Source organism: Drosophila hydei, unplaced genomic scaffold (genome assembly GCF_003285905.1).
Source record: "Drosophila hydei strain 15085-1641.00,03,60 unplaced genomic scaffold, DhydRS2 tig00000149-arrow-pilon, whole genome shotgun sequence".
Classification (NCBI taxonomy): domain Eukaryota; kingdom Metazoa; phylum Arthropoda; class Insecta; order Diptera; family Drosophilidae; genus Drosophila; species Drosophila hydei.
In genome coordinates this window covers 610,740-632,068 of record NW_022045678.1, presented here as the reverse complement: position 1 = coordinate 632,068, position 21,329 = coordinate 610,740, and the positions used below count along the sequence as shown (strand labels likewise).

General features: G+C 38.5%; 2 protein-coding genes across 2 annotated transcripts; one reads left to right on the top strand and one right to left on the bottom strand.

Annotated features, from left to right (window-relative positions):
• Nucleotides 1–12,138: 12,138 nt before the first annotated feature.
• On the bottom strand, nucleotides 12,139–14,974 carry LOC111602355 (pickpocket protein 19). The gene is made up of 5 exons (XM_023319365.2): nucleotides 14,000–14,974; nucleotides 13,156–13,288; nucleotides 13,047–13,100; nucleotides 12,721–12,963; nucleotides 12,139–12,446 (listed from the first exon to the last, which is right to left on the bottom strand). The coding sequence occupies exons 1-5, from the start codon at nucleotides 14,972–14,974 to the stop codon at nucleotides 12,139–12,141; spliced, it is 1,713 nt and encodes a 570-aa protein (XP_023175133.2).
• A 721-nt stretch (nucleotides 14,975–15,695) lies between these two features.
• On the top strand, nucleotides 15,696–18,747 carry LOC111602306 (pickpocket protein 19). Its single transcript, XM_023319307.2, has 5 exons — nucleotides 15,696–15,880; nucleotides 15,944–16,532; nucleotides 16,626–17,235; nucleotides 17,410–17,521; nucleotides 18,522–18,747. The coding sequence occupies exons 1-5, from the start codon at nucleotides 15,696–15,698 to the stop codon at nucleotides 18,745–18,747; spliced, it is 1,722 nt and encodes a 573-aa protein (XP_023175075.2).
• Nucleotides 18,748–21,329: the final 2,582 nt, after the last annotated feature.

Genomic DNA, 21,329 nt, shown 5'->3' with positions numbered 1-21,329 from the left:
AAAGCTGATTAATTTGCGCTGTTGAGATTTACAATTTGCCCATAATTGCCAAGCATATAAAATTCTATCTAAGCTAAATACAACTGACAAAATGTAATGAAATGAAATGAAATGAAATGCTCGAGCGAAGTATTTGTGGTTATTGTGGCAATATATTCAAATATATATAAGTTAAAAGACATTTTGTTGGCAGAACCCTTGCCATTTTTTTTTTTGGCTTCTCCTGCTATGCATAGATAGATGGGTTTTCTAATAGTAGTTCCGCTTGGCAACAGTAAATAAATCTTGTCAGTGTCTGGTGTGGGATTGGGTAAGGCTATAGATAAGTCCAATACAGTTAACACAATACAATGGACACAACAATTGGCTGCAGGACATACGACTGCTATTGCTATTGCTGTTGCTGTTACTGTTGTTGCCCAGGACACATATCAGTTCAACTTAAACGGCTGCTAAAGTGCAACACGGAGTGTCCTGGCCTAGAGCAGAGCAATGCCACATTTGGCAAACAATATTAAGTGTGTCTGTTTTTTAACATTTGAAGCACAAATAAAACAATGCAGTGCTGCAAGCTACAAGCTGCACATGCATAAGGCACACAGACAATTATCAATGGCTGTCAGATAAGCGAGTGTGTTTCGAGAACTAAGTGACTTGGGGATAAAACGTTGAATAATTTGCCATATTTCAAGGAAATAATTTATTTACTAGGCATATTGTGAATCTTAACAAAATAACTTTAAAATTTATTAAATATTTTATGTTTTTAAGAGAAGAAGAGGCTTAAATATTTGATTTTAATATAAAAAATGTAATAAGAAATCATTAATATGAGTGTAACGTGAAGTTATCGTATAAAGCTCTTATAGAAGCGATACTTATTATTACAATATAATTATCAATTATTTATTTATTTTTTTTTTACAATATATTAAAGAAATATATAAAAAAAAATTTTAAGAAAATATTAAAAAAATAAATTTTGCAAAAAGCTCTTATAAAAATGTTGCTAAAAATTAGATCAATATGATAGTTAACCTAAACATAATTGTCAATAAAATAGTCTAAAATAGATATATAAATGTTAATAATAGACATCTGCTTCTAAAATATTATTGTAAACGATCGATTACTGCCTTAATATTTGCTTTTTTAATCCGGACCTACTACGAAATGATTATCTTTAGTAATTAGTGAATGAACGGATATTGACTTCGTATTCGTATATTTAGTTTCTTATTTGTAAAGTTGATGCTCTGCTTAAAATTCGGCAATTGAACCGGCATTACTCCAAATATCTGACCATTCGATTTCTGTTCGATCTAAACAATGTACCTATAGAAAAACAAGGCTTTGGATTTAACTTTTACTCTTATTTTTATATATTTTTTCAGTTTTTGTTGTGATCCAAGCAAGCCAATTATGTTTTATATTTATCTAGGAAAAGCATGTTAGGTAAGTTTAATTAATTTATATTTTACATTTATTTTGCAACTTAAGAACTCTTAATATATGCTTCATAAGCCTATACCATATACTATTGGTTCTATAATATGTATTAACTGAATAATTTAAAGTCTCTATTCAAACTTTGCTTGCAACCCACGGAAAGTTTATCGCAACAATGCAATTTGTATATACATGTCTATACATTTGTGTATGTATAGTAAATATATGTATATGTTTATGAATTGTTTGACTGAAAAACACAAATGTGTGTGTGTGTAGAAGAAAAAATGCCGTTAGTGAAGTTTCAACAATGTTATTGACTGAACAAAATTCTGTACTACGATTTCTGTTGTTGACTTGGCTCATAAATCTATACAAGTGTTGTTGACTGACTGCTGCCGCTGGATACGTGTGTGCGTGTGTGTTTGGGTGTTGGCTTAAATTATTGATTCTTATGAAACTTGGCCACAATTCAAGCTGCACTAAATTTGCGGAAGTTTATCATTTCCTTTTTCCGCGACTTATCAGTGCACTTCATTAAAAGCAACGAAAGCAAGCACTAAAGTAAATGACTTTTAGCAGTAATTTCAAAACGAAATAAAGAAAATAATAATAAAATAATAAAACGTCAACCAACATGTGCCATGTCGTACTTGTCTAATGGTCAGAGCTACTGAGCTAACACCCACTGCTGTCTCTGGTCCTGCGTCCATGTCCCCTGACATGCGAAGAAAAACGTATTCCATTTACAGTTTTTTGTTGTTTTTTTTCTCGTTTTCTCGTTTTTTTTTTGCTGTCATAACAAACAAATTCCCAGCATGTGTGTGCTGCGTACCAGGGGCGAACGTTCCTTTGGCCAGCTGTGCTCAGCTCCAAGAATTTAATTATACTTTTGATTTTAATGAAAATACAAGCGCACGCGTTGGTCAACGGACGCACTCTGGCTCTGATGCCCTTACTCAAAGAGCATACGGAATATTTGGTTGGGGAAGTTTGTCAAAAGCTTTTATTTCTTTAGTGGGATTATTGAAAAAGAAAAGATAAATTTAATCAGAAAACATTTTATCAACAATTTTTGGAAAATTAATAAAATAAAAACTATAAAAATTATATATACAAAATATATATAATAAAAAAAAATAAATAATTTTAAAACTTTAAAATAAATTTCGCCAAGTTTCATGTTATTAAAAAAATTTGGAATTAAATAAAATTTTAATAAACAATAAATTTATTATAAATAATTTTTCAATTTTAAATAAAGTCTTTGAGCTTTCTTAACATTTTCCAGTTAGCTATCTGTGGTTTGAAATAAGTTTTAAACTGTCAACTTCTATGCGCAATCAAACTCAAAATTTCTTTTAAAACTGACTTCCAGTTAAGTTTTTCCCCGACAAGCACTTTGTGACTTTGGCTCGGTTAAGGTCGACGCGGATGGCGACGTATGCTTCATTTGGGCACGCCTTTGGGAAGTTGATTTTAGTAAATAGTCAACGGAGTCGTCAGTGCCAAATTGCAGTTTAATTACAGTTTTTAAAAAGCATTTTGCCTTTGAATGTCATTGTAAATGGACGACATTAAACGAAATTGGTGTCTGTGGGGTTAAGACAAGGCATATAATAAGTTTATATGCGCATTTATTGCACCATAAAGGGACACACTTACTAGGTTAAGTATAAAGTGCATATGAATGTAAAATGAAATGCGGAGTGACCAGGATATTCTATAGATTTATGTAGATCAGTCTTATACTATGCAGAGATCACACACTTTATGTATATAACAATCCAGTATCTATTCTCAATGGGAGGTCATAAACTTACTTACGCATTCATTTATGCATAGTTCCTCAATGTGAATAGCCATTGCAGCTCGCTGTATATTCGAGGCCTTTGTAAACATTAAACAAATCCTCAACATTTGCGCATTCTGACCGCACTTTGAGCTCTGCACTTGAGTTGCTTTTGCCGGCTTGCCACCACCCTCAGTCATTTGCGAATATGCACATTTAATATGCACCACATGCACTGACAGGCTTCACCATGGCTGCGACTGCGACTATGGCTGCCTGGAGTCCAAGCTGACTCTGTGGCCGGTCACTTGCCATGATGCATGCACAACATGCACAACATGCACTCACAATCAAACATGTCCGCCGAGAGAGCGCGCACCATTTGCAACATTCGCTGTGTTGTGGGCGAAGCTTAAGACGCTGCTATCCGGCACTGAGTGCGGCGCACAGCTGCCGACTTGCTGCTTATTTGCATACAACACTTTGACGCATTGTTCCCGAAAGCCAGCCATCGGGACTGATGGAAGCACATGCTGTGCCAACAGCTGCCTTTTCACTCCCACTCGACTTGAGCACTAATTAAAAGCAAATTTAAGCATACTCACGCCCACACTCCAACTACAGGCTATACTCAGACAGACGTACAAATTTGCCAAATGATTAAGTTCACAAACGGCTCACAAGACGAGCGTATGACCTACGTAGACTTTGGGGCCAACCGCTATTGCCATTTGCCATTGCCATTGCCATTGTCTTTGATTGGATAGCGCTTCGCTCAGCAGCCAAATGAGTGTTAATTAATACGATTTTAATCAGCAGACAATCGAACAAGTCGGCAGTACTTGGAATACCTGCCTGCCAGCCATCATTAACCCATTTAAGGTGCAAATCCAATTAGGCAAAAGCGTTCAGCATAATTTTAAGCCACACAAATTGGCAAATTGAAATTCGTTCGCAGTGTGTCTGTGTGTGAATGACTGAAACAAACTTTAATTAAATTCGTTTTTAATTGTGTCTTTCGAGTCTGCACAGATTTTCAATGTCACAACAAAATGCGCCTAATTTATAGTCTTTTTTATCAGCGACGCCCCCACATTTTACCTTCAGTTTGTTATATAAAGTGCTACTGCGTCTTAATAATGTAACAATCGCAGATTTGTCAGTACTTTGGGCCAGGAATTTTATTAAAGTTTTCGTTGTTGCTGTTCGCTTTGCTTGCTTTTGTTTAATTTACGCGCTTTTGTAATTGTAATTTACAACATGTTGTCCTTTGGCTCGCTCGAGTGGGTCTGAAGTGCATACACGAATTACAAACGCGATGACATCTAATGTCAATGACCCCACCGAAGCCGTAAAGATAAAGGCAGCTATGCAATCCCGGGTCTACATTGTTTTGGCAAAGAGGCAAGCCTTACCAAAATCTTTAAATACAAATGCCATAGACAAAGCCTCTGTCCAAGGTATCAGCAACAACAAAAATACAAAGCGTTTTGCAATGCTCGAAGAAGACGAAGCAGATATTAGTGACATGCCAGCAGCTGGTAGTAGGTAACAGCGGGAATCAGCATGGAGAAGCTATATTTTAGGTGATTCATAACCTACAATATCGAATACTGGCAACTGGCGTGATTCACTAAATGGACATAAGAACTCCACAATTTATTTTGTATGGAAGAATAATTGGAGCTCTTCTCTGAACACCTGCCACTAATAATTACAGTTCACACGGAGGCATAGCGTTTGCCTAGTAAGAAACGGCTACTGCGGGTTGGAATGCATTTTTGATTTTATATCCATATATACTGTTCTCAATATGCAGAAATGTAACTCAAGACTCCCGAAGATGTGGATTACGCAGCAAACAAACTGCAAGAAGAAATAGTTGTAGCTCCACTCCAAGCCGCGACCAACACAATATACAAAATATGGACAAGGAAAAGCAAGATACGATCACGCACAGCAAATGTTTGTCTAGATGTTGGCTTTAGATTCAAATATTTCGCTGAGATTAAAATATATTTTTTTAAAAATATATTTGCATAAGATAATACTGGACGAAATGGCAAAGCTTATTAAGTATTGCAATAGCTAAATGTTCTCGCAAAAATCTTTTAAATATAGTTCTGCTATTTCAATATTTGTTTAAAACTTTCTAAATGATTTTTTAGACAATTTTTTATTTCAAAATCTATTTTAGTTATTTTGCAGCACTTTGCTGGTAATCTTTATATTAAAATCTCTACAGCATGAGCCATAAATCATTTGGCTGCTTTAAAAGCAGCCGGCAGCTAAGTGAAAATCTTTTAAGAGCGCCCAAGTAATGCACATAAATAATAAATACAACGCGAAATTAACTTTCCGGCGACAGTCGTGCACCACGTGCCTGTCCGGTGTGCCTGGACCCCCGACTTTGACTAGAGAACAGAAAACCAACATTGCCAGGCGAACTCCGTTTCTACGATACTCTTTTTCTGATTGATTTTGTCATTAATTGCCGCCGAGTTTTTCCATCAATGTGTTATATTCGTCTGCGAAGTCAAAGTCTTCAGTAAGTTAACAGTCCTCAAGCATCTCAAGTGACCGTAATTATCCATGTTAGCTTTTGTTGCAGAGTGTTATCTAGTCGGTATATAGGGATTTCTGTTTTGTGGCATGTTACCTAGACTGGCAACAACTATTTAGAAATGCAAAGCACATTGAAAGTTGAAAGCGTGCAACGGTTGGTTTTTGGGTTTGGTTACGGTTTTTGCTTTTAAGGTGCCAAAAGTAAACAAAAAATTGGTCGAAAAAAAGTGAAAGAAAGCGAAAAAGAAACTGTCAACGCACGCCGTAAGTTGACAGGCGTGGCTGTTGTGGTTATAGGCAAGGGGCAGGGCGCTGAGTTGAAGTTGGCAAAATCTCAACGCGCCAGCTAAAAAAATCATAAATTTTATTATGTATTAATGTCGTGGGGGCCGTTAGCGGTGATGTCGCCACACTGCATATACAGGCATATATATATATATATCTTTATGAATAATTCAAAGGCTTTAGCATACTTTTCAGCGGGCCCAAGTTTAAGGTCAAATGTGTTCTTTAAGACCGCAGCAGAACAATGAATGACTCGAGTCGTTGAGGACTCTGCGTGCATATTTGACAATTTTATTAGATTAAGTTTCATATAAATGTGTTGATAATGCCAGCCAGACATTGTCTAGACAAAGCACATACAGCTGACATCTGAGACCAGAGAGTGAAAGGTGGCAACAGTTTTGTAGAGACTGCAGTGGCACAGTCTAACGGGCGGAGACAGGTAGCTCATAACTTCATTGCATGGCTGTCACAAATGCCACAAAATCCGCACGAATGCAGCAATGCAAAATTAATAGCTGTTGCATTCGACTGCTGAGTGGATCAAAGTTTGTCTAGTATGGCTGGCACGCTCAGAATGTCTTCGACTTGGGTGGCCTCAACGCCTCAACCTCATCATCCCTATCCCCATACCCAACCCCATAACCATCATCATCATCATTTAGCAGAAACGTCAAGGGCAACGGACGTACAGTCTGTAGTGGGAAAAAACTTTTGCTGACGTAGGTGTGTGATTTATGCAATGGAAATCGTATTTGAATTTTTATCATTTTGCCATGGCATTGAAGTGCTCTAAGCCTTTAATCGCTGTCCGGCTAAAAAGTTGAGAAAAATTGTTGCAGGAAATTGCTGTGACAGAGTTTTCTTTATATACAGGGTGCTGCAGCTCGAAGATTAGTGGGCTTCAGTCTTATATACAAAAAGAAAGAAATTATTTTAAAAATTTCTTAATTCAATTCCCAATTCTTACATTGTTGTTGAGCTAACTAAAGACGTGGCCAAGCACCCTGTTTATTATTTGCCATAAGAAACATTCAAAGTGACATTTGCATTTTATTGTTGAATGCCGGGCATTACAACGCCAACTTTCCGCTCTTTGGCTTATTGTGCAATATCCTGGCTGCTGTTGCCGTTTCTTCTACTGCTGCCCACTCAGCGCCAACATCTTTTCATGCTCTTTCACTCTCTCCTGGCTCTGAGTGTGTCTGCATGAAATAAGAGTTAATCTTGCGTCCACTGGGAGTACACACACAGACACACACACACACACACACATGCGAAGAAGCTGAGTCGCCAGCATCTTTCGTCTCTGTAACAGATGTCCTTGATATTTCATTTGATGCGAACACTGCTTGCGATATTTCAAAGGCAAATGCCGTCTGCCTTAGATTTGGCTGCAATTTTCTTTTGTGCGACATCAAAGTGCAGCTTCATCAAGTAAATCTCTGCTGCCCCGAAAAGCCGATAAGGCAGGCGAAAGTGCCTGCTCATAAGCCAAATATGCTAGCAAGTATGCAATAATATTGTAACAATCGAATTGTCAACGCGACAGCGCGCCCTTCTTTATGCTTTTAATAATATTTTAATAGAAGCAGCAAGGAGCACATTTATCCTGTGACTACTTTGTGGTCGGTGGTTGCTTTTGATGTCGCTGCTGCCGCAGCTGGAGACATTTTGATGGATGGATTGACGTCGGGAGGCATAAGTAAAGTTGTTTCCATTCAAAACTTAAATATCATAAATCATGTGTGTTTGTTATTAAAGTGTAGCCTAGAGGAAGTTCAGCTATAGCAAAGGACTTGCTAATATGTGGGATTTCCATAATGAAATACATTAATAGCTTTCTTATATCCAAGCCCAGTTTATTTTCATTTCAAGTTCATCATGGCATATAGAGTTTATTTTATATTTCTACATATTCTGACTGCCTATTCTACATATTTTGACTGCCTACAGGAAGCTAGGGCATTTGAATTTCGCCCTTTCATTTTGCAAAAACTTCGGGATTATTACATGTTTCTTGTTGCATAATTATTCATGACACTCGTGACATGACGCACGACTTGTCCGTTTCCTTGGATACGCTTTTCGCAGTCTCTTTCCGGTATCGTGTGGCTTACGTGTGGCATATTTTCAGCTCCAGTGATACAAAATAATTGGGACATGTTGCCCAGGTGCGGAGTGGGTCTTATGTAAGACAGCATTACTAAGGTCAAATCGTTGCTCGTTGCTGGGCTTGTTAAAGGCCGAATTGTGTCTTATTAGCTGGCCCTACAGCTATTGATTTCGGTAACTCAATACCTTGGGGTGGAATACGCTTGTATTGTGAATGTAACAAAGATACATATTTTTGGGGACATTTTTAATTAAAACTTTCCATCTGATGACTTGACTAAAAGATGGAACAAGATAAGTTAGCTGGCCATGAGTCAGCCGTAAGTTAAGCTGTTACCTTTTGTCAGCTTAGCTTTGCACTTTTTTCTCACCTGTCTGTCCGCTGCTTTAACTTAATTTTCCAAGGTAATTAACTTCCATCAGCTTGCGCCAAAATAGAGACCATTAACATTGACTTTGGGTGCGTTGCTTGTCAACTGTTTGGCCAACATCTTGCCAGCCAGGCACAATTACTGACCATTATAATGTTGGCTACTTGTTATATGCAGCTGCCTATACAAATGAAAACTAAATGGAATATAAAATAATATTAATATTGGTAAAATTTGTAATCAAATTATCTACATCTATAATCTACAACAATCTGTGAGCTGAACTGATCATCGTTCAGAAGAAATCATTTTCATCTAAAAATAGATTATCTCTAAAGCCTCTCTATAGAGCGTTGCTTACAAGTGTGTCATGTCTCTGTACTCGAATGTTTTATACATTATGTATTATTATTATTTATATTAGCCAGAAATATTTTGTGACTATGAATATATAACTCTCTGGAAACCCACATTCATTTCTCCTAATAAAAAATCAACTAATTCGCAAAAGTTTGATGCTAACTACTTATTTGTCATTCCATAGCAGTTTCAGCTTTCGTTATTATTAAGAAAAATTCAATTCAAACTTCCTTGAACTCAAGTTGAATTCAGTTTATTTGTGAATTTGGCTTAATTCGATCGAATACCACAGCTTCAATCCCTTTATAGCCCTTACGCCATGTTTAGTGCAGCAGAAAGTTGTTTGCTCTTATTCAGATTTTCATGTTGTCTGTGGAATGGCTAAAGTTTAAATTGCGAAATCTGTCTCGCTCGATTAACGTTGCGGAGGGGCGGCGGCAGGCTACATATGTGAGTCAGTGACTGGAAAACTTTCAATGGGCAAGCGTGGCTTATTTGCATTTTTAATTAACTAACAAGTGCTTGCAATTATGGGAGGCCGAAGTCCAGAGACAACATTACCATATTCATATGCATGTGCATAATGACAGCTGTGGGCTGCTGCCTGCTGCCTGCTGCCAGCTGCTATAAATCAATTAGGCGTAAATGTGTTTTGAGGCAACTGTACTTGGCACAAATTGCAAGCGTAGCAAACTCTTGGCTGCGTGTATGTCATTTGTTTGCATGTGTGTTGCGAAATTTTAATTACTTTAATTACCAAGCATTAGCGCACAATTTTTTGTATATCAAATTAAGAGCCATATGTCATGGGTAAGCTGTCAGAAGTTGTGGCGTGCCTTGTGTGGCACATGTGCTGCCACATTGTGTCAGATTATGACGTGAATATGTTAAGCGTTTGCCACTTTGACAGCCGCCGTTGGCGTTGAGCCAAACTTTAAATTCACTTTTGACATTTATTGGGAAGCCTATGGCAAAGTGTTTCAACTTCAGCTACTTGTACAGCTACAGCTCGAGCTATCCGGATGCATTCCCCTCAATTGCAGCGCAACACAATTTGACAAGTTGAGCGTAACTACGCCAAATAACGCCTGACAGCGCAAATATTTTAACAACTTCGATTTTCCACGACTATCTGGCAAACTGACTGACTGACTGAAACTCTTGGCTTACCTGTCTGTTGGCTTTCTTTTGTGGAAATTTTGCACCGATGACATAAATCAAATGTGATAATATTTTATAGCACATATTTGGCCATGTTTTTAGCTTGATTTCTGCCTGCTCGTGCGCAGCTAATTCGGTAATCAATTACAGTTATTTTCGCATGCACACAGACATTGAATTTCAATAAGCCTTGATGTGGTTACACATACATATATATATTTTTATAAATTTTATTTTTTTGCTTGATCGCACAGCGAGAATTATGCGACCTGTTCTGTGGCATGAACGCAGCCAATTTACCAGGCGTATGCGCAACATTTGCGTGCACACTTTACCGTTTGGGTATTTCGATTCTGACAGTCATTGTTGAAGATATTTTTAAAATATATTAAGACTAGAAATATGAAAAGAAATTGTACTAAAAGAGAAACATTTTGATGTTCTGCATTAATTCTGCTTTTATTTTAAGGCAATTAGTAACGACTCAGATTTCTCCCAGCTCTATTGTTGGTTAGCAGATAAAACCAGACTTGTTTGGGTGAGGATCTAGTCTCTCTGGGTTTTTTTTGACAACCTCTTGCATTCAGTTTACAATTTAAGCTGCAATTCCAGACACCTGGAGGGCATATTCTTGTGATTCTGACCTCGTTGTCAAGCGATAAAAGCTAAATTCATGGAATGGCAAATGAAGTAGAACAACTTTCAAATTTTCGCCTTGGCTGCCAGCAAACAGTGCTTGAAGTTTGAGGTGCACTTTCAGATGACTTTGTTTAATATGTACGGTGTCATAATATCGACTCGAAGATTTGGCTCAAACTGATGGCATTCTTAGTCAAACAAAACTTCACAACTTCCACTACTGTGTCGCTTGTAAAGTTGCGTATTAACAATTGAGTAAGAATTTTATTAAGTTTTCATAAATTAGTTTCGCCATTCAGTGTCAAATGACAAATCTGAAACTGTTTCAACAGCTGCGTCTAATCGATTACTGAGTTGCTAATAAATGGTTATCAGAAGAAACTTGTTTGATAAACCTATTATTAGATTTTAAAAATTTGAAGAGTTCTGTAAGTTCAATCGAAAAAATTAAAAACTGTTGTTACTCAATGGAAACAGGCTAGATAAACTCGCATGCAATATTTTTATTGTTTATACAAATCGATTCACTTTATCTGGATCTCTGTATTACCCTACAGCGCGGCTAACAAAAGCGCATTCACACGACATGTAGATCCTTACAGAAAATATTGAAATATTCTTGTTATGCTGTAACTCGAAATGTGCCTCAAAACAGTTCACTTACTTCCCACACTCGTCGACATGCCTGCTGCGTAGCATACAATATTCGTGTCGCGACATTCAAATGAAAAATGATTGCCTGCTGCGAGTTTTTCGGGGCGCACAATTCACAATTCGCAATTCACGTGGGGTACTATATGTTTTTAAAGTGTGCGTCGCTGCATACGTTGTATAAATAAAATTACGCATACGCCCCCGTCGACATGCAACAACAAGTAAATAATGTTAGCTTAAAGCCAAGCCGATTCGCCAAGAACCCCAGAGACTGGCCCTCATGGCTGCCTGACCTACCGCAACTGCCGCAGACAACAGCAACAACAACAACAGCCACACAGGCAAACAAACTATGCTTAATTGCAAAGAGGTTCTGGGACCTCCAGCTTGACTCTCGGCAAGTCAAGTAAATGTCTCAATAAACTGCAAAAGTTGCCTCGGTGCACCGCTTGGGAGCACGACTTAACCTCAATTTTGATTAACAATGTCTGGCAATGAAGCTGTCAACGTGCGGCTACAACGTTCTCCAAACCCCTCAAACTCCCCCCTTCCCTTGGGGCAACAACAAGACCTAGTCGGCCAGGTCTTAGTTCTGGGTCGGTCGTGTCTATGCGGGCGTACGGCGAGCCTGAAAAATGAGCACAATTTGTTTGTCGGTTTCCCAGCTGTGGCTGCCAGCAGCCACTTGGGCAGACCTCGACCTCGCATCAGTTAAGCGCAAATATATATTTTATTTGTGTACATTATTCATTTGCTAATAACATGTTTATGGACAAACGTTTGACGTTGCCACTTCTGAAATTGAGATGTTGCCTTCTGTGAGGCCTGCTCCACATTCAGCTGCATTATGTACTGCTCCAGCTGACTGGGCATATTTTGACGCAGATTTACTGTGGGCGTGGCTGCTGCCGTATCCATGCGTCGTTTGGCACGGAAACGCTGACGCAGTTCTCTAATGCCAAAGGCGGGCACTTCAATGCACAGAAAATAGGCTAGTTCCATGCCGCTAATGAGCGAACAGCCCAGAAAGAGTCCAGCAATGCCACCAAAACTGACTGAAATAGAATGAGATATATAGATTAATGTCAATGTCAAAGTCAAATAGTGAATTATTAATAATTAATAAATTAATAATTGATTTGCATATTGAAATAATTGAACTTAACACTTATTTATTAGGCCACACTCTTTCAAGTAAATAAATATTTGATTGGCCAGCAACAAAATGCAAAAGAAATCAAAAATGATAACAAAAATGTTCGATTGATCATTCAATTATTGAGAGATTTGCGCGTACGGCTTGCCTGTTCTTTTTTGCCATTTACTAACCCATTAAGTCGACCCAGCCAAAAACCAAACTGGTGCGATAGACCATCATGGTCTCAAAGCGGAAGTGCACATCCAAGTCCACATATGATGAATTGCCAAGCACTTCCGGCGGCAGAAAAGACGGACGCACATCGTTGATGTAGTTGAGCGAGTAACAGTTGCGAAAGCATTTGCAGACCATGCCCTCATAATTGCTGCGTACAAAACGCTCCTCGCCCGGCTGGTACGAATAGAGTAGCCTATCTATTTGTATATAAAAGTGTGTGTGTGTGTGGAAGTAAAAGTGGCCCTTTCTTCAGTAAGAGTCAGTCATGTTTGCTACGCACCATTGTGTTTCGCCAGGCAATCCAAATCCTGGGCGCGACACGACCGATACTGGCCTGCAAATGGACCAGAATTTCAAGTCTGTATTGCGGTTAAGTCGAACGTGCTTACCCGGCGGAAAAAGCAAGTCCATTGTGCAATTACAGTAGCGCACCAAGTACTCCTGATGGCACTCCGACTGGCAATTCTCAATCATGTAAATGTAGCCCAGCAATGACTTGAAGTCGCGGCTATTGCGCTCGTCCTGCAAGCAAATTACACAGTATTAATGGAAAATTAACAAATTAATGAAACAAAATGCGCTTGATTGTATTGAAAATGAATTATTGGAAACTGAAATCAAAAGTAATTTTTGGGTTATCTGCAGTAAAATGAAGTGTATTTGGCTAATACTTAAAGCAAAGAAATGTAACCAAAAATAAAAGTCAGAAAGAGAAAGCTAACAACTTTGATTCATTGCATCTTTACGTCACCAGTCTAACCATTACCAATATCATGATCAGTATCTTTATCAGCATCATTATTTTGTATCATAATAATTTTATAAGCTTACAAATAGTATACTGATAATATGGTATTGTAGACTGTAAGAGAAACGCATAAGCGGGACTTGGTTAAATAGACTTTAGTCCTATTCATGTTCAAATAATTGTTCAAAAGCACAGCACTGCATATACATGTATCTGAGTTGGCTTAGCTATTGAGCTGCACTATCAGAAAGTATATTGGTAATGTGGTATTGAATACTCTAAGACAGACGTATAGCGAATATGCTTAGATGACTTAAGTCCCATTCAAGACTTGAGTTAAGACTTCATTTTAACTCGTTTTTCTGTATCACTTGCATCGCGCTGTAAACACGTTAAAGCGTCAATAACCCATGACTGCAACAGTGTTTTAAAATGAAATTAAATGCACATGCAAAAATTGCCAACACGAAACATTGAAAACTAACATCAAACACACATTGACGCTGATCAGAGCTGACGGAACGTGTTTCGTTGTCATAAAAGTAAATTGTGGGCTCAATTTCGAGTGTAGTTTCCGTGTCGGCGGGTATACGAAATGGATCCTTGTGCCAGACATAGGGTTCCGTGACCATGACATCAATGCCCTTATCGTTAACTCGGCCCGGCCAATGTTTGTCCGGCTGTATGAGCACACGCACAAATAGAGCACTCATTGGCCCAGCGGAACCGGTGCGCCAGGGCCATAAGGGATCCAGCAGTTGCATGCGTTTGCCTTCTACGGTTTCCAGCGAATTGAACGCCCAGCACAGGCCGTTTTTGCTGCGTCGCTTGGAGAAGATCTCGCAGCAGTCGTGCGGGAATTTGCGCCACTTGCAATCGGTCAATAATTCATCACACTTCCAGGTCATGAAGTCTACGACAAGACTGAAGTTGATGTGGCTTAGCTGTTGGGTCGGCTCGTTGCGCAACTGCTCAAAGGACTGAAAGTGGCCAAAGGACATGGCATCGTAGCTACTGACTATGCGCTCAAACAGCTTCAGCTGCGCGACATCGCTGACATTAGCCATAAAACGTTGCTTGGCCAAGGGCAAACGCTGCCAGTTGAGACGATTGTGATTGCATATGGTGATGACGGGAAAGGCAATACGATAGACCGGAAAACGCGTGCTATCCACAACAGTTTGAAAGTTGCCATCGTTATAACGCTGCGACAGTATCAGGCACACATAGACAGCTCCCAAAAATGCGGCAATGAATGTGCACAGCCAGACGAAGCGTTCCCAGCGACTGGCTTGTGCTGCCAGTAGCTTGTCCAGCCCATGGATAGTTGTGCGCTTGCCAAAGCGCTTGGCCAGCTGCCAGGCAGCCTGCCCCAGCTGACGAAGCAATGCATAGCGGGTGGGCAAGGAGCGAGGCTGCACTTGCAATGAGCGCGCCGGTGGAAAATATGCCAACGTCATGGCTGGTTAACAACTGAATCAGTTGCAAACTCATTTCGAGTCTTTTATAGCTATCCGCCGAGCTCTGCGTGCGGGAATGTTTTGGGATAATTAGATACTTAGCAGTGTCCTGGGCACTAACGTGTTTAACGCCTATTAAACTCGTTGTGCGACAAGTTGACCACAAGGGTCAAGTCGGGCACAATCGATGACAAAGCGGTTGCCGCCTGCCCAAGGGACCTGGCATGATTTGCATCAATGTATTTGTTATCTACATACGTCAATGTATGTATATATATATATATATATATATATATATATGTCAAGCTAATTGGACAAACTGTTTGTTAAGCCAATTGATTGCAATCAATGGCAAATGATTTGCAAACAGAGATAAGCGGCAAATGTATTGAACTAAATAAGATGGATTTACGTATGCTCTTTTAGGCAAACGAAAACTAAGTTATGGAAAGATTGAATAGAAAGTAACTTAAGTAAGATTAGTAAGCACGAATTAAGTTCAAGTAGCGAGAAATATATTCTTATGTTATGAATTTCATTGTGTTTCATTTTCCAAAATAAAAGTAGCTCAACTAAAGTCAGTTGTCAAGAGACTGGCTATTTCAATCCCATAGCGTAGCTGTTAGACTGTTCCTCGCAAAGGAAGGGTATAGAGTTTAAGTTATAGCTCAGCGAAAGGTACGATATAAAAGGCTTGACCTACTAACATTGCAAACACAACATGCGCATCAACCAAGTGAGAAAAGTGAAACGGAAGCGACAGCTGATTGCTGCATGGCAGCACCAACAACAGCAGCAGTCGAGCTGTGAGTCGGCTTGGATGTGCTTGATCAAACGCTATACTGTTTACTCGCATATACATGGATTCTATCAGCTGTTTTGGCCCACGATGCGACGACGCATGCGGTGAGTGTTTGGAGCTACGCCAAATTGTCCTTTGCCCATGAACTGATCTGTTGTGATGCTCAGTTTGCTGTGGACCCTGGCCCTACTTTGTGCCCTAATAGTGCTCATCTATGTTACGTATCTGCTGGCGGAGCGACATCAGCGCAAGCGGTTTCATACAGTCGTGGACGACTCGCGTTGGCCCATCGTGAACATTGCGTTCCCAGTGATTCTGGTGTGCAACAAAAATCGCTTGAACTGGTCCCGTTTGACGGAGATAAGAGAACGCCATAACATCAGCGACGCAGATTTGGCTTTAGTTGAGCGAGTGCTAACAGCATTTGATGCAGTTACTACATCGCGTCTTGACGTCTTTGCAAGCCTGCAAGGAGAGCGTTTGGAAACGCTCAATCATCTAAATTTTACGCAGCTCGTTAGTGAGATGGCTTGGCGTTGCGATGAAATGCTTGGAGAGTGCAGTTGGCTTACGAAGTCTCGGAATTGCTGTGAGCTTTTTCGACCGCGACGTCTGCCCCAAGGTCCCTGCCTCGCTTTCAACGAGCTAGAGCAACGTGCTAGTGCAGAGACGGGCCTAGGGACGGGTATAAGTTTTCGTTTGTTGCTGAATGAGGCTAAGCATGCGCCTGGCAATCGGGAGTTGAAGGGGTTTGTGGTACGTATGGCCGAGGGTTTTAAACTAATCTAAAACAGATTTCAGTTAATTATGGATCGGATCACATTTCTTATTTAATATTAATTCACATAGCTTGATGTTGTGGAGCCAGGTGTTTGGACCGGGTTTCCAATGAGTGTGCCTCCTTATGCGGACATTAACATCGGCCTCAGTGCTGTCTATCATTTCTACGATAGAGGCACGTTCGCACTGCACAGCAACCAACGGGAGTGCCTATCGGATTACGAGCAGGACAGCCATCAGTTTCTGACACTGTTGGGCTTTAAATACATGCTGGAGAACTGCCAGGCCGAGTGCCAACAGCTCTATATGCTGCGCTATTGCAACTGCACGTTAGATCTATTCTATCCGCCCTCGAATCATGTTCCATGCAAGCTCAAGGATCTGCCGTGCCTAGCGGCGCACAGTCATCTGTTGCAGAATTTTGAACAACTCGGTGAACAATCCTTTGTGGCCCAAAAAGAATCGGGACTTATCTGTGACTGTCTATACAATTGCAAGTCCCTTACATTGCTAACCGATGTGCGTCAAAGTGGTTTTCTGCCATGGAAAAGGACCAAAGGCAACAACAATGAATATTCACAAAGCAGTAACCGTTCAATTTTTGTCAATATCTTCTATGATAGCAGCGTGATTCTGGTATATAGGACTAGCCTAATATATAGCTGGATCGATTTGATTGGTATGTGCAAAGTACACGATGAGCTTAGAAAAGCATTAAATTTTTTATTTTATACTTTTAATTTTGATCATTTATATATTTATTTGATATTCGACTGATGATTTTTTTACAATTTTCATTCTTCTAGAGTCTATTAAAAATCCACGTGGCTTTGTTTGTATTTTCCGTTTACAGTTTCATTTGGTGCAATTTTTCAACTTTGCCTCGGCTGTTCCATCATTAGTCTCCTTGAGCTTTGTTATTTTGGGCTGTTCGATGTGCCTCGTTTTTGCTGGTCGCGCTACGAGTCAAGGCGATTTTGTTAAGATATTTAATAAAAATCAAGAGCCAGAGCCATCCACTTATGTATGCTATGCATTTTATTTTTGTTTATTGCAAGCAGTTCATGGTCTGGCGCATACTGTAGAGCTCTGGACTTGGCTTGACATATGCAAAGCATTTGCTAGCAAATGTCTTTTGTTCTTTCACATCATTCTCTGGGGCGACATTTATATTTGGAGTAAGCCCGCATATATTTTATACGAGGGCTCGAGCGGAGTACTGATAAAGCTTTTTGGTAAGCTTGTATTTAAAGATGTAACAGAAAAGCTTTAAGCACGTGCAAGCAGTGCTGGCTGTAAGCAGTGCAACGAAGAAGCTTAATAATTCGAAGTAACATGGGATATGAAACATCGCAATAATGACTTGGTCAAACATAGAAATGTTGCCAAAGCATCCGATGGCATATCATAGAATGTCTAGCGAGAAATATAGAAATTATAAATGTAGAATGTGGAACATAGACATAGGACGTAGCCAAAAGACACATTGGTCGCACATTGAACGTAGAAACATTGCAAATAACTTGATTATAGGAAAACATAGACTTAGCTAAGCAGTTTCTTTTCCTATTTGGTTTACTCTACTGTCCACTTGGCGCGAATGGCGCCTCATATATTGCTAAAACACCTTTAAGCACAAAATTCTTTCTGAAATTTAAATAATGGTTTTCCTATATATAATTCAAATCATTCTATATTTAAAAATTTATTTATTTTCATTATTTTATTACTCTTGCACATGTGAATTTCTTAAGAAACAATAAATCAAAAGTTATTAAAAGTATTAAAAGAGGTTTTTTAGCCTATCTTATCATTGGTAAGTTCCAAGTTAACGCACAATTCTTAACGATATATTGCACTTGTTCGTATCAGTAAGTGATATTATCTAAAACTGATTAGCAGCATATATAAGACCTTAACAAGAGTATTTGATTATTTTTCACACAGTTTTAACTATGTATTCAGGTCGCTGGATTTTCCGGAAATTGCTGTTCTTGGCGGTTATGATCCGTACGGTTATGATAACTTCGAGGGACGTGTCCTTTACCAAAATTCGGTTCTGCCATCGCGTGTTAGGGCAGAAAATGGATACGCTAGTTTCAACACAGTATCTGAAGCTATTCAGGCCGCCTCATACGAACTGTTGCTGTCCAATGAGACGGTCAGCTATGCCTGGGAACGAACGATTTAAACGATCGCATTTACGTTTGCCGTGCCATAACTGATGGAGGCTTTTTTATCGGCACCTTGAATCTGAACCTAATGACGTGTATTATCTGTTATGAACGACTTCCACTAAGAAAGATAAGCAAATATGAGGTACTCGTCCGCAAAGTTAAACCTGCACAATTCACACCATACGAGAGCCAAGCAATAGAACCTGTTCAATAAATGTTGTGCTTCGTATTAATGCGATATAAAAGTTATATTAAATAATCAAAATATGAAGTTTAATTTAAAATAGATCCTTTTCATTTATGACGAATAGAAGGAGAGACAAGAGATAACTGAACGAATTTTGTGCAAAGAAATATTCGGAACATTAACATATGATAAAAGCTAAAATTTACTTTCAAATAGTTCAAATTGTTTTCTATATATAGTAGTTTATGCTATTTACTTTTATACTTTTAAATATAAAACATAAATATAAAGAGTATATACATATATATATACTTTCACATTTCAAATGCTTTAGACTTTGCAGTAGATTAACAAAGCCTGCCCAAATATAGATATCCTTACTCTCGTTTAAGTTGTTTTTTAACGGTTTATTGACTGGCCGCGGGCTGCGACTTAACTGCTGCAATGTCGTCCTAATAAGCAGCATCCGGACACCGTTACGTGGGTCTTGGGGGCTTCGGCTGTGCTATACTTAAATACATACATACATACATACATACGTACATCTACCATGCAGCTACAGCTGCTCTGTGGTCGGGCGCCTTGTCGAAATTACGCTCATAAACGTGACTTGACATAATAATCTCTGACTGGAGCTCTGAGTACGGCCGCTGGCTTTGTCTTTTGGCTTCTGCCTTTGTTGCTCACGTATATACATATATATACATATTTCTATATATATGTATATATCTTTATATATATTTTCCTTTTCAGCTTTTTTTTGTCAAAGGTGGCGTTAATTTTTTTTCGCCGCCTTTTGTTGTATTTTCTTTTAATTTTTGCTTTTGTTGTCATTGCGGGGTCAAGTTTTCTTTGGTTTCTTGTTGTATTTTGCGGGTCAGCAGCCGGGTGGCTAATATTGCAAAAATTTCATTAGTTTTACAAACAAGCAAACAAACAAAGCAAGAAACAAATATTTGTGCTTGCATTTTTTAGCAGTTTAGTGGCAGTTGTTGCTGTTCACTTTTTTTTATTCTTCACTACTGTTGTTGCTGTTGCGAGTGCTACGTTTTTATCTAAAATAAAAAATACAAAAAAAAGGCAACGCCAGCTGGGGTAATGGACAGGTTCAGGTGAAGTCAAGGGTCGCCAGGGAGCTAGCGTAAATAAATAAATGGTAGCGCAGAAAGCTAAAACTAATATCAAAACATCGAATCCGACATACACTTAACAAGTTGGTGAATATAAATAATTTAAAACCTACCTGCATAACAGATAATCCCGGATTTGTCAATTTATGTTATGTATTTTGAAATAACTTTTGGTTTGCAAAGAGATAAAGCTTAAGTCAAAAAGTAAATAATTAAAATTCTTTTAAAATTTGTAGAAACATGAAAAATGTTGAAAACATTTCCAAATATACAAAATATAAAATTTTATTTAGATTTTCTATTTGCTTACAAGTTGCAGTCAGTTAAAAGCTTTTATTTAAAGGTGCATAAAAAAAATAAAAAAGTGTTTGCATTTTAAAATATATTTTCTATGCAAAGTAAACGAAAAAAGAAATTGACTTTTAAATAAATAAACAATTATTTTATTTATCTTAAGACTACCATAATTTTTATTATTAACTAGAACAAAAAATAAAAGATCAATTGCAAATACTGAAAGCCAGTTTGGTATTAAAAAAAATATTTTTCTTAAATTCAAAAACATTAATATAAATAAAATAACTTAAATATGTGTAATAAATATAAAAAAAAAATAATTTTCTAAATATAAAATACAAAAAAAAAAATGCAAAACAACAGGAACTTGTTGGCCTAAACAACACTCAGTTTATATATACCCTAATTTAAAGCACAAGAACACAAATGGCGCGTGCGATTTTTTCACAATTGCTTTGGCTTTTTTAATTGAAAAGTGTAATGGAGCGGGTGTTAAAGTATACTAAACTACAGTACAGCAGCGCGCATAGACACTAAATTGCTTGCATACAAACGCATAAACTGAAACATTTTCGACACATTCGTACCCATGCTCGTATAGCATGTTTGGTCGCCTCGCTAATTTGGTACTTTAAAATGCATAACGTCCATCCATGTGTGCCGTATGGTTTTTTATGTTCATATATTTTCTCTGTTGACCCGTGTGTGTGAAATGCTCTCATGACTTCACAATAACTAAACAGACGACCCGTTTCGGCGTAATTAGTTGTCTCTCTTGTCCTTTGCCGCCACATGCCCTGCAGCTAAAGAAAATGGCGCAGAGCCGCTTCGGTAGGAGCGTTAAATGTGTTTTGCCCAGTTTATTTTATACCCTTCAAGTTGTTCCATCGACTGCATAGGCTATCAGACGGAATGTGTATATAATCGAGAATTTGAAATATGTTCAGTTGTTCTGAAATGAAAATTCTAAGCTGAGAGTTAA